Source organism: Mandrillus leucophaeus, unplaced genomic scaffold, assembly GCF_000951045.1.
Source record: "Mandrillus leucophaeus isolate KB7577 unplaced genomic scaffold, Mleu.le_1.0 Scaffold4, whole genome shotgun sequence".
NCBI classification, from domain to species: domain Eukaryota; kingdom Metazoa; phylum Chordata; class Mammalia; order Primates; family Cercopithecidae; genus Mandrillus; species Mandrillus leucophaeus.
In genome coordinates this window covers 3,949,215-3,963,055 of record NW_012104253.1, presented here as the reverse complement: position 1 = coordinate 3,963,055, position 13,841 = coordinate 3,949,215, and the positions used below count along the sequence as shown (strand labels likewise).

At 41.7% G+C, this 13,841-nt stretch overlaps 1 protein-coding gene across 1 annotated transcript in view; it reads left to right on the top strand.

Moving 5' to 3' along the window:
• The window catches only part of YY1 (YY1 transcription factor), a gene marked incomplete at its 5' end in the record, with an annotated part of 15,397 nt that extends 2,459 nt beyond the window's left edge, over positions 1-12,938 (top strand). The window contains 3 exons of the mRNA XM_011991644.1: positions 8,398-8,458; positions 10,201-10,359; positions 11,157-12,938. Coding sequence (XP_011847034.1) covers positions 8,398-8,458; positions 10,201-10,359; positions 11,157-11,339 — 403 coding nt within the window. The remainder of the gene's footprint in view (positions 1-8,397; positions 8,459-10,200; positions 10,360-11,156) is intronic.
• Between the last annotated feature and the right edge of the window lie 903 nt (positions 12,939-13,841).

Here is a 13,841-nt window from a genome sequence, read left to right as displayed (position 1 = left end):
AGGAGTAAGAGCATGCTTAACATTTTTGTGCTTTTAGCCACTGCTCATTAGATGACTCTAGCCCCAGCTTACTTCCTGAAAACCACCTCAAGTCCAACATGGATGTTTTATTATTAACAGCATCTCAAACCAAATACTGACTACTCTGAGCCCCAAACGAGAACACTGAAGCTTTTTTTTTTGAGATGGAGTCTCACTCTTGTCACCCAGGCTGGAGTGCCAGTGGTATGATCTCGGCTCACTGCAACCTCTGCCACCCAGGTTGAAGTGATCTCATGCCTCAGCCTCCAAAGTAGCTAGGATTACAGGCGCCGCCACCACACCTGGCTAATTTTTGTATTTTTAGTAGAGATGAGGTTTCGCCATCTTGGCCAGGCTGGTCTTGAACTCCTAACCTCGTGATCCATCTGCCTCGGCTTCCCAAAGGGCTGGGATTATAGGTGTGAGCCACCACACCTGGCCTTTTGAAGCTTTAAATTACAATTGTGATTCTCCTCTGTCCACATGGCTGGGGAGGCCTCAGAATCTTGGCAGGAGGCGAAAGGCATTTCTTACATGGTGGTGGCAAGAGAAAAATGAGGAAGAAGCAAAAGTGGAAACCCCTGATAAACCCATCTCATCTTGTGAGACTTAACTATCATGAGAATAGCATGGGAAAGACTGGTCCCCATGATTCAGTTACCTCGCCCCGGGTCCCACCTACAACATGTGGGAATCCTGGGAGATAGAATTCAAGTTGAGATTTGGGTGAGGACACAGTGAAACCATGTCAGAGGGTAAGAGAGCCCAGTGGCAGAGTAAAAGCATCATTCAGACAAGTAGAAGGAGACTCAGGAGGTACTAGAGAGGGGAATAAAACCTTTCGGTTATACATTGTGAAGGAGCTGCAGTGGAGGGCAGAGGCTGAGGGAAAGGTTTTGAAGAGAGGAGTCTATGTGTGGTGAGCAGTAAAGCTGTTAGGTGTTGGTGACCCTTGGCATTGCTTACCCTCCTTGGAGCGTTGGAGCAGCTGATCTAAAAGTTTGTCTCCAGTCTTCTGAACAGAAAATCCAGGGACACATGTTACTGTGGGGAAGGTAACAGGGCTACCTTAGACCGACTCCTTAAGAAGGGGACCACCCACAGAGACTGGCACCCGGGTACCAGCTAGCCATCCAAAACACCAACACTGAAGAACCTAAAAGTTTCAGTGAGATAGGCCATCGACTGGAAAGAATAATAGACCTGAATGAGACTTTTCTTCAGTAGCAGAGGATAATTAGAGGCAATAAAACAATGCTTTGAGAGGAAAAATTACTGTAAACATCATAGAGTTCTTGATCTAGCAAAGCTATCAAGTCAGATACAAGAACAAGAGATGACAATTTTAGAGACCCAAGGATTTATGTTGCGTGTACCCTTTCTGAGGAGGTAAGTTGAAGATACAATATAGCGAAATGAGGATGAACATCAGAAGGAAGATTTCCTAGTGCAAAACAACCAAGAGGACAGCTGTGCAGCAGGCTAGAAAATGTATTCCATTTAGAATAGAAAGTTGGCTGGCTGTAAGAATTTCTTAAGGAAAAGTCAGTTTCATTCAGTAGTGGGTAGAGTGAGTAAGAAGCTTGGTGGTATGGAAAAGGGTCTTCTGAAAAAGAAAAGGCAATTGGAAACTCCATGAAAAGGGGTGAAGGGGTAGGGCAAAGAAAGCCATAGCCTAAAAAATAGGGCCTAATTTTGGCAGTATTGAAAGAGAGAGCTCCTTTGACCTGACTCTGGGAAGATGCTCTCCTTGCAGCTCCTATGTTGTAGAGCATTAAGTGTGATCCTAGCACACTGTTTTAATATTTGCATAATCACAATATGAATGTAAATAGCATTTCTTTTATTAACCTGTTAAAAGATTTCATTTTTGTATAGAAGAGAATGAAATCTTGCTCGTCTTGACAGTGTAAAAAGTAAAGTTACAGAGTTTGGGCCCTGTGAGGTGGGTCAAGGGTTGGGCTCCCTCTCATCCATATTCTACATAGTAGCTCTTTTTTTTTTGAAATGGAGTCTTGCTCTGTCGCCAGGCTGGAGTGCAAGTGGTACAATATCGGCTCACTGCAACCTCTCTACCTCCTGGATTCAAACTATTCTCCTGCCTCAGCCTCCCAAATAGCTGGGACTAACAGGCGCACGCCACCACGCCCGACTAATTTTTGTATTTTTAGTAGAGACAGGGTTTCACCATGTTGGCCAGGATGATCTCGATCTCTTGACCTCGTGATTCACCCACCTTGGCCTCCCAAAGTGCTGGGATTACAGGCATGAGCCACTGCACCCGGCCTCTACATAGTAGCTCTTGAAGCTTATGTTCACCTAAACAAATCTCTGTATTTGCACAGTCGTGTTGGTGAGAACTGTTTGCACCTAGGTGCCCTCTTTTGTTAGATCTTCACATTTTGAGGATGTGTGTAACAGTTGAGTGGGATTTTCTGGAGGCTCAGGAATTGATGCTGGGGACTCTGAAAGCAGAAGATACAGAGGCACCAAGAGTTTTAACCTCTTGGGGACCAGACCACATCTTCGCTAATTACGACCCATAGAACTTGTCCTGGTGGCCTCCAGTCTTCACCTCCTGCACTCACAAAGTGGCATTAGAGCCGCAGCTGTTGGCTTAAGGTAGAATGTAAGCTGCTTTTCTGTCTCCTCTGTGCACTGGGGTGATGGGGTGCTGGACTGGACTTGAAACTGTCCAAAGAGTATTTCAGGCTCATGCCACACTCAACCTAGACTGCCTAGTAAATCAGTTACATATGCACGTGGGCAAAATATAAGCAGTAATGACTTTAATTGGAAAATCTGACATTGGGAAGGTGGACAGGCTGTGGATGACTTTTTTTCCCGAAATGTCTGTTCGGTAAATATTTCGAAAGGTGGTCAGTGAGTGGGGTCCAGTGAGTTCTGTTTCCTGTAAAGTGACCACCTTTGTATGTATTTCACTAAATAAAGTTAGACCTCTGAAAACCTTTGGTGTAGAAAGATTAAAATAGAATGGTTAGGCCAGTCCCAAACTGGGTTTTTTTGTTGTCGTTCACTGCTTACCCTGAGACTTTCACAGTATTAACGTATAGATGAAATGTGATAATGGAAATGAAAATACCTCAAAACTCTTCAGTATCATCACATGAATATTAATATTTAAGAGATAATTCATTGAACAAACTTTATCTAAGGCAATATTACCTTTTCACAAAGAAGGGAGGTGAATCATGCTTGCAAATGGCAGCCGTATTACACAGAAACTTCTGTACCAACAGCACACATCAGAGAGGATGGTTCTGGTCTGGAAGTCAGCTAACCTTGTTTTGTATGGAAGAGGCTTATTTGCATTAAAGAGTCACTGCTCCAAAAATGTTTCATCTCCCTTTCTGGGATATTTGCAGATCTGTTGGTTAGAACTTCGGTTTACACAGTGCTCTGCTGATACTGTGCCAGAAGTTTGGGTTCTGAAGTCCAGTCTTTACAACGTTCTTCCCACATATGCCAGAATGAGCTATTATACATCGGGCAATCATGTCATTAGGAGTGTATTCTCTCTCTTTATTTGACAGGAAACTTGAGTCGTTGGGTGCCTGACTCCTCCATGTAACAGGTACTGCATTGAGGGGTGTGTTCCTCCTAGTGCCATGCTTTCTCCAGTTTCTCAGTCCTTTATCAAAGGGTGGTTAAGAATGAACTCATTTTTAGCTAGACCCATTTAACACATAGCCAATGGTAACAAGAGCTATCATTTCCCAAGTGCTTAACATACATCTCTTAAGTAGGTAGCATTATACCTTTTTACAGAATAAGAAACCGAGGCTGAGAAGTTACAGTTTGCTCAAGGTCATGAAGCTAGTAGAAGTCAGCTCCAAGTCACACATCCCATACTGCCTCATTCATAATGTCTATGCTGTTGTCATCATTGTCTCCGGGTTCAAAAGGACTCTCTGGGTTCAAGAGTGCTCAGCTGGTGAATGGAAGACTTAAATCTTAGTTACTTCTGAATAGTTGAGGAGGGTGAGAAGGTGTTCTCAGTGGTAGTATATGATTTTTACTCTTTACTTGTAAAATGAAACACTGTTTTAACCTAAGTGTATTTTTGGAAAATGACCTTTTTCATTGTTGGCATTCAAATAAAATGTAAAAAGTACCAACGTATACTGCTGCATTTGCCACTCTGTGTGAAGGAGGATGATTTGCGAAGGAGCTTAAGGGTAGCTGCATTTAAACCTTCCACTTACTCCTTAAATCCAAGGGTATTTGTCCAAATGCATTTTAAACTCTCATTCTAAAATTAAATATATTTCTAAATACTAGCACACATTTTGAAAATGACATTTTAAGAAAAAATAATACCACTTATAATAACAAACGAAGAGTTGGGTAAATGGTACCTGAGACTTTCTCTTTACTTTGGGGGCATATTTGAAAATTTCCATGATAAAATATCTTTTAAAAAATGAAGTTACTAAGAATAACTCTAGGAAAATGTATGGGGGACCGGGTGCCATGGCTCACACCTGTAATCCTAGCACTTTGGGAGGCCGAGGTGGGTGGATCACCTGAGGTCGAGTTCCAGACCAGCCTGGCCAACATGGTGAAACCCCGTCTCTACTAAAAAAAAAAAAAAAAAAAAAAAAAAAAAGGCCAGGCATGGTGGCACACGCCTGTAATTCCAGCTACTCGGGAAGCTGAGGCAGGAGAATCGCTTGAACCTAGAAAGCAGAGGTTGCAGTGAGCCAAGATCACACCACTTCACTCCAGCCTGGGCGAAAGAGTGAAACTCCATCTCAAAAAAAAAGAAAAAGAAAATGTATGGGAGAGGACCCTTACTAAGCCATATTTACTAAGATTTAATTTGCATATGGTAAAGTCTATTCCCTTTTAGGTATGTATGTACTATTCTGTGAATTTGGACAAACACAGTCATGTAGCCATCTTCACAGTCAACACAGAATGTTTCCATGGAGTCCTAGGCGGGTGGATTGCTTGAGCTCAGGAGTTTGAGACTAGCCTGGGCAACACAGCAAAACCAGATCTCTACAAAAACAAAACAAAAATTTTCAAAGAATAAATACTCTTAATTGGGAAGATTGAAACTTTTAAAAAAAAAAAGGCCGGGCGGCAGTGGCTCACGCCTGTAATCCTAGCACTTTGGGAGGCCAAGGCGGGCAGATCACGAGGTTAGGAGATCAAGACCATCCTGGCTAACACGGTAAAACCTTGTCTCTACTAAAAATACAAAAAATTCGCCAGTCGTGGTGGCGGGCACCTGTTGTCCCAGCTACTTGGGAGGCTGAGGCAGGAGAATGACGTGAACCCGGGAGGGAGAGCTTGCAGTGAGCCGAGGTCACCCCATTGCACTCCAGCCTGGGCGACAGAGCGAGACTCCGTCTCAGTCAATCAATCAGTAATAAAAAAATAATATTTGAGTGGAATAGAAACCTTTCATATCAATCACTGTTGTTTTCCAAACTGATGTAACCTCAAGGTGGCGCAGTGGCACCAAATTTTGTCCTACCTAATTTTGTGAACTCAGACCAAAACTCCAGGATTTATTTGTATTTAAGATAAGAAAGGCTAGTTCAGAGTCCTGTTTACAACAGGCACTTATGAAATACTTGCTCACTGGTGTTACAGGTTGAGCATCCTTTATCCAAAATGCTTAGGAACAGTAACACTTTGGATTTTGGGGTTTTGCATATGCATAATGAGTTGTCTTAGGGCTAGGACTCAGGTTTAAACATGAAATTTGAACTTAATTTATGTTTCATTACACCTTATACACATAGCCTGAAGGCAATTCTATACTTTTATTTTTTTGAAACAGGGTCTTGTTCTGTCACCGAAGTTGGATTGCAGCCTCAAATTCCTGGGCTGAAAGGATTCTACCTCTTCAGCCTCCCAAGTAGCTGGAACTGTAGGCATATGCCACCACGTCTGGCTAACATTTTACTTTTTTAGAGACAGGGTGTTGCTTTGTTGCCCAGGCTGTTATACAATATTTTAAATAATTTTGTACATGAAACAAAGTTTTGACTGTGACCCCATCACATGAGTATGTCATGTTAGCACTCAGATAGTTTCAGATTTTGGATTTTGGATGTTCAAGGATGCTCAATCTATAATCCATTTACAAGAAAGGACAAATATCTACAGGGTTGGGATAGGGGAGGACACTGAATTGAAAATGTTCTCGTAGAATTTAAAATAGCAAATATGTACAGTCTTGAACCAACTCCATGGAGATAAGTGATAGTTACCAGATCTGTTGTTCCTCACATACTCCTCCAGGGTATGGAAAGTTTAACCAATGATTTCATGTGTTCAGGTTACAGATCAGGTAACCTTTTCCCAGATTGTAAGTGAAGAAGGACATTGTTAGGGCCTTCACAAACTTAAAAGATCACAGAATTAATTTTTTTTTAAGGAGTTTGTGTTTTTTTGGTAACAAAGGAGTGGTAGTAAATTAGCTCTTGCTTTTAAGGATTCACTTAAGTGGGCTTTTTTTTTTTTTTTTTTTCCAACTTTGACTTTTTAAAAAATGTCAATAGCTTTTGGCGTATAAGTGGTTTTTGGTTACATGGGTGAATTCTATATTGGTGAATTCTGAGATTTGAGTGCACCCCTCACCAGAGCAGTGTACACTGTATCCAGTATGTAGTCTTTTATCCCACACCATTCTTTCCCCACTCAGTTCGCAAAGTCCATTATATCACTCTGTATGTCTTTGTATCCTCATAGCTTAGCTCCCACTTATAAGTGAGAACATACCCCATTTGATTTTCCATTCCTGAGTTACTGTACTCAGAATAGTGGCCCCCAGCTAGTTTTTTATAGGTTTTGTTTTTGTTTTTGTTTTTTTTGAGACAGCATTTCATTCTTGCCGCCTAGGCTGGAGTGCAATGGCACGATCTCGGCTCATTGCAACCTCCGCCTCCCTGGCTTAAGCAGTTCTCCTCCCTCAGCTTCCTGAGTAGCTGGGATTATAGGCATCTGCCACCACACTTGGCTATTTTAAATCCAAGACAGAGGAATGCAATGGCACAGTCATGGCTTACTGCAGCCGTGACCTTCTGGGCTCAAGAGATCTTCTTGCCTTTAGCCTCCCAAGTGGTTGGGACTATCGACACACATCACTCTGTCTGGCTGACTTTGTTTTTTTGTTGGTTTGTTTGTTCATTTGTTTTTGATAGAGACAGGGTTTTGTCCATGTTGCCCAGGCTTAATTTTTTTATTTTTTGTAGAGAGAGTCTTACTGTGTTTCCTAGGCTGGTCTTGAACTCCTGGACTCAAGCAGTTCTCCCACTGTGGCCTCCCAAAGTGCTGGGATTATAGGCGTGAGCCACCACACCGGCTGATTTAGTACTCATTAAATATGAACCATCACGGAGGGGTGTGAGATGGGTAAAACTAGGGACTAAAAGAAAATCTGTTTCCGAGATTTAAGTTTATTTTCCAGTTTTTTTAGGAACCCTTAATTTCTCACCCCTCTACCACAAACAGATCTATAGGGAGTATTTGGAGAGAAAGTTTTGTCAAAAGTCCAAAGCTTGATTCAGTGGCAAAAGCAGGTAGGTAAGTTACCAAACCAGGAGGCTCTCTGGATAGTAATTTCACATAGGGCTCTGCCAGACGGTTACCACATTACGAGGACACTTGGTACAAATGAGAACTTCCAAGCCCCCATCCAGAAGCAGGGTAACAGTATGAGAGGATGTGGTGTTCCCATCTGTCCACCAGGCCCTAGGAACTCTTTCCCCAAAGTAACTGGTGCTAATGGTTGGTTGTGTGTCCTTCCAGAGATATTTGATATTTAATGTCTATAAATCTTGATTTAAAAGGACTCTTCTGTACCCTTTAAAATGATACATTTTAAAGATCATTTGTGTCAGTACTAATTGGACCCATTTTGTGTATAGAGATGGATATTTTAGGACACTCCTGTGTTTACAGCTCCTTTTTCATAAGGCACTTCATCATTGCAGCAGCTGCTTTTGGGTATCTTCCCTTGCCTCTCATGAGGAGATTCGTCTGTGATTGTCTGAGTTGATTTTTTGTGTTTTTTAAAAGTGTTTGGAGTTAAGAACAGGTATGTGAATCACACAGATCATAGTGCCATTCTAAGCTACACCAGCTTATTAGCTATGAGAATGTAGGCAGCAACTCGATGTTTCTGAGCCTCAGCATCCTTATCTGTAAGATGGGAAGAGTGCTTCACAGTCTTTGGTACTTAGTGAATGCGAGTTGTCTCATTCTTTCTCCTTCATGGAAGTGTATCATTTTAGTTTGGGTGCCTATAAGGAAAGCATTTTAGGGACTATATGATTTATGCCAGTTGAGTCTACCCACTTCTACAAATCTGTCTGTCTCTCTTTTTCTTTTGATAAGAATGAAGCCAAGAAAAATTAAAGAAGATGATGCTCCAAGAACAATAGCTTGCCCTCATAAAGTAAGTAATGCTAGGGGGAGAGTGTTCATTAAACTGTTGATGAAGTTTTAGAGAGTTTATAAGAAATTTGCACTTTTGTTTCTGCTTTTGGTAATTTAAATGAAGCAAGGAATTAGAATCTTTGGTTTCTAAATCCAAGAGATGAAGTTTTGTTATTTAGTAAAGGCCACTTAAATTTAAATACTGTTAAATGGGATGACTGCAGGGAGCTGATGCTTGATTACTGTGTTGACTCTACTGTTAGCGTTTCATTTCTTTTTGGATTATATTAACAAGCCAGTCTTAAGATCCTGGGTTGTGTCTCACCCATTGACCTTTATGGGAATGTAGGCTTGTAACTGAAATTTGGAAATTATTTTGGATGTTGCTAAATTAAGCCAAATAAAGACTTAATAATAATTTTGTGTTACTAGAGAGGCACTTAATTGTTTTCAAATGTAGTTAGTCTTTAAAATAAAAGGATAACCTGAAAAGTACTTTTGAGGTATTTGTTGGGAGCTGTTTTCAAACTTAATTGGATATAAGACTAACAGAAAAATCAAGTATCACATAGGTACAGAGAACAAAGTAGGAGAGATTGAGTGGAATAAAGAATGTAAAAATGAACAATTGGAGCAGCCTACATTAGTCTCACGGTCTCATCCCTGTAATGACTGTGACCAGCAAGTCCCTCCTGTTGTTTGTCAGTGTTCTTCATGTGGCGATTTGCAACGTAAACCCATCTCCATCAGGGCCAAAATAACAAGCATTTGAAAACAGTTAGGCCAGAAGTGCCTGCCATCCCTTTAGCTTCTCTGTATACTTCTTAAAGTTTTCTTTATAATGGACACAATACTTGTACATATTTATGGGGTACCATGTGATGTTTCAATGCATGTATACATTGTGTACCAGTTAAATTTTTTAAATTTCCATTTTCTAAATGGAAATTCAACCTCTAAGGGTCAAGGCAGAAAAACTGTGGCTTCCCTCTCCCTTCTGCCTGTGAGCTGTCTAGTGACTTGTGCTGTCCTTCTGTCATGCTGTCTTACCATTTCCCCATTCACTCCATTACTGGGCAACAACTGCAGAAGAAATTGTTAAGGACATGCTTCTCGAGCGCCACACATCCATCTGCCTTTCCCGCCTTGCACTGGTATCAGTTTGCCTGCTTCTTCCTTTTCCTAGTGTCTCACAAAATAAATTTCTTCTGTAGTTGCCATTCCTTGGAGACCCTCTTGCTTCTTTCTCTGTCAAGAAGGGGAAAGAGGCAAAGAGAGAAGAGGGAACAGTAGGCGATGGAGAATGACAGTCCATTGTTGCAGCACAGACTATGGGGCCACCAAAGGTAGTGGTGGACTACCGTCATTTTAACTCCATTTGCTTAGCAGTGCTTTTGTTACTTCATTTTGGGGGACATAGTCGGGTGAGGCGGCTGTGGTATAGCTGGAAGCCAGGGTGTTGGGTTCTATTCCCAGTTTGGCTACTACTAGTAGTGTGACCTTGGGCAAGTCTACTTAAAGACATCTCTAAGCCTCAGTTTCCTCATCTGTAAAACTAGGGTTTGCATTAAATGATGACTTTTTCAGCTGTCTGTTTTTTGTCTTAAATGATATTAATGTTCTACCGTAATACTAAGTAAAATTAAAATGGGAGGTTGGGGAGGTGGTTTTGTTTTAGTATGTCAGTAAAGGCTGTTAAATGGTTGAATCCTTTCTAACAGTTTGCAATGTGAACCTCTAAGCTGCTTTCTCTGTTTTAAGGGCTGCACAAAGATGTTCAGGGATAACTCGGCCATGAGAAAACATCTGCACACCCACGGTCCCAGAGTCCACGTCTGTGCAGAGTGTGGCAAAGCTTTTGTTGAGAGTTCAAAACTAAAACGACACCAACTGGTTCATACTGGAGAGAAGCCCTTTCAGGTAGAGCCAGTTCCCTCTCTTCCCCACACTGCCTTGCCTGTCTGAACACTGCAAGTGTAGGGTGGTGTGGTGATGAGGCAGGAGGTGCCAGCCCAGAGACTCGGGGTCTTATTACTCCTTAGTGAGAAACAAAACTCCTGGGGAGTCTCTTGGAAGGGTTGCCGGGGATCTGGACTTCCTTGTCTATAACCTCTGTGGTGCTGGGTACGGAATGTATTGGTGTTGATGGAGTACACTTTATGGCAGGAGGAGAACAGGATTGATCAGGACCATACCTAAGACTCAATTTCTACTTCATTCATTACAGGATTGAAGTAATTTATTTTTGGTAGTTAATAGTATAATTACTAATTGATAAAGTTTCTAAAATTTTGTTGTATGAGTGTAAGTATAGGTAATATTTTGTCTTGTTTTTAGCCCATAAATAAGTGAAAGAACTAGCAGTGCAGTTAGTAAATCTAACACGGTTCTTTTTTGACAACTGACACCAGAACCCTTAATCATTTGTATTTTACTGTTGCAAGTGTTTACAGCAGCACTAGCACTCTAGCCTGCATTTAGGAAGACTTGCCATTTTGCCAAGTGTTTTAAACAGTTCATGAGGGCTATCCTTGGGTTTTCGGGGTTGTCCAACCTGCCTGCTGATTCTAGAATATATCTACAAAGTTCACCCCGGGCAGGAATGAAAAGTGTTTGGTAAAATACATAGGCTGTTCTCTAGCAAAGCAGTGAGCTACTGACTCCCAGGGTCTGGTCAGAGTTGCTGAGTGGGTTGATCTCTGGTCTTTCCTCGACAGTGCACGTTCGAAGGCTGTGGGAAACGCTTTTCACTGGACTTCAATTTGCGCACACATGTGCGAATCCATACCGGAGACAGGCCCTATGTGTGCCCCTTCGATGGTTGTAATAAGAAGTTTGCTCAGTCAACTAACCTGAAATCTCACATCTTAACACATGCTAAGGCCAAAAACAACCAGTGAAAAGAAGAGAGAAGACCCTTCTCGACCACGGGAAGCATCTTCCAGAAGTGTGATTGGGAATAAATATGCCTCTCCTTTGTATATTATTTCTAGGAAGAATTTTAAAAATGAATCCTACACACCTAAGGGACATGTTTTGATAAAGTAGTAAAAATTAAAAAAAAAAAAAACTTTACTAAGATGACATTGCTAAGATGCTCTATCTTGCTCTGTAATCTCGTTTCAAAAACACAGTGTTTTTGTAAAGTGTGGTCCCAACAGGAGGACAATTCATGAACTTCGCATCAAAAGACAATTCTTTATACAACAGTGCTAAAAATGGGACTTCTTTTCACATTCTTATAAATATGAAGCTCACCTGTTGCTTACAATTTTTTTAATTTTGTATTTTCCAAGTGTGCATATTGTACACTTTTTTGGGGATATGCTTAGTAATGCTATGTGTGATTTTTCTGGAGGTTGATAACTTTGCTTGCAGTAGATTTTCTTTAAAAGAATGGGCAGTTACATGCATACTTCAAAAGTATTTTCCTGTAAAAAAAAAAAAAAGTTATATAGGTTTTGTTTGCTATCTTAATTTTGGTTGTATTCTTTGATGTTAACACATTTTGTATAATTGTATCGTATAGCTGTATTGAATCATGTAGTATCAAATATTAGATGTGATTTAATAGTGTTAATCAATTTAAACCCATTTTAGTCACTTTTTTTTTCCAAAAAATACTGCCAGATGCTGATGTTCAGTGTAATTTCTTTGCCTGTTCAGTTACAGAAAGTGGTGCTCAGTTGTAGAATGTATTGTACCTTTTAACACCTGATGTGTACATCCCATGTAACAGAAAGGGCAACAATAAAATAGCAATCCTAAAGCAAGAATATGGCAGAACAAGATCTGTAAGCACAGTCTTATTTTCTTTTGTTGTCCAGAATACTTATAATTCTTGAGCCTCCCAGAAATTGGAAGCTAAATAAAGCAACTCAAGTTTCCTTTATTTTGCACTCAATTACAGTGATTATTGATGAAAGCGATGCATGGATATTTTAATACTTCCTACATGTCCTGACATCCGAAGGAGAGTAGGTAACAGGCATCCCGAGTTCAGGAACTACCTCAGAACACCCCAGGCCAGGTTGGTCATAGGCTGTGATTTTAGCCCCCGGCAAGTGTGAGTGAAGCATCTACCACTGTGCAGCCTGAGCGCCTGCGCAAGGTAAGGTGCCACCTGGCAGTGGGGCACACAGAGGGAAGACCAGGCCTGTCCACCCTGCTGCCTTCAGAGGCAGCTCCAGCAGGGCCTTGGCTTGTCTGACAGGAAATGCTTGTGGTCACTGGTTATTTGGTTTGAGAGCCCTTGTTCCTCCATCTAGTGGAGTCCTTATTAAATACTAGCAATGTGGCAATTGAGTACCAGTAGCGTAATTTCATGTTTCTAAATGGACACTGGGTGCAAATCAACAAGGTGATTAGATTATTAGAAAAATTGTGCTCAATGAGTACCTCTCACATTGTAACCTCTTAAATGTACAGTTACAATGTTGGATCTTACAGTCAAATAACAGACTTGAGAATATTTTATGAACTGCCATGATACAGCAAAATCTCATTTATTCAAAGTGCAAACATACTGTGTCTTTCTGTTTTGTGTGTGCTTGACTGCAAGATAAATGACAAACTAGCTAATATCCGAGATTTATTTACAAACGGCCAGGGACCCCATCAGGTGAAACACATAGCCCGATGTCTTAGAGCTTCTCCATCGGTCCCGTACAGGAGGGCTGGAGACCCAATAACAGTGACCCTGTGGCTCTGGAATTTTGAAGTGCCTTTTGTGAATCACGAATGAAACATTTAACTTGAGACCCGTTAAAAAATTATCCAGAATCTGTTAGCCCTTGGGTAGTTTGGAACTCAGCTAAGCAGAAGCCCCCAGCTGTGTTCTGGGGAAGCCAGGCTTTGCTGTATCTGGCAGTCAGGAGAGAGGTCAGCCCATGGTGGAGGTCTTCAGTGCCGAGGGCTCGGATGAGAACGTGTAGTTCTTTGACTTCGACCTGGGCAGGGGCTTCTATGGATGCCTGCTTTGTGAGCACCCACACCTTCCCTCCCCACTGTCGGGTTGAGTAGCCCCAGCATGGCTGTGTTAGGAGTCCTTTGCCCAGCATTGTGCTGCACTGGAGCCTGGCCCTGGCACTGTCCTCAGGACCTTGCCCAAGGGCCCACCGCAGAGCATACCTATGTTATGGGGAGCCCCACTGGCAGCCCCGAGAGCCATGCCATGGCCTGCAGAAGCCAGGCTCCTGTGTGGATGAAGTCCCTCTTCCTCTGTGCCTTGATCCCTTGGGGGTGCCTTTGGTCATCTCTTCCGTCCTTTCCTGTCTCTGAAATAGTCATCACTCCCCTTGACTCTCTGTGTTCACATGTCTTCTCAGTCTGCAGAGTTAACTTCTGTAAGGAGTTTAATCTGGGGTTCCAAGAAAACAAGTTCCTTGTTAACATAGCACTGA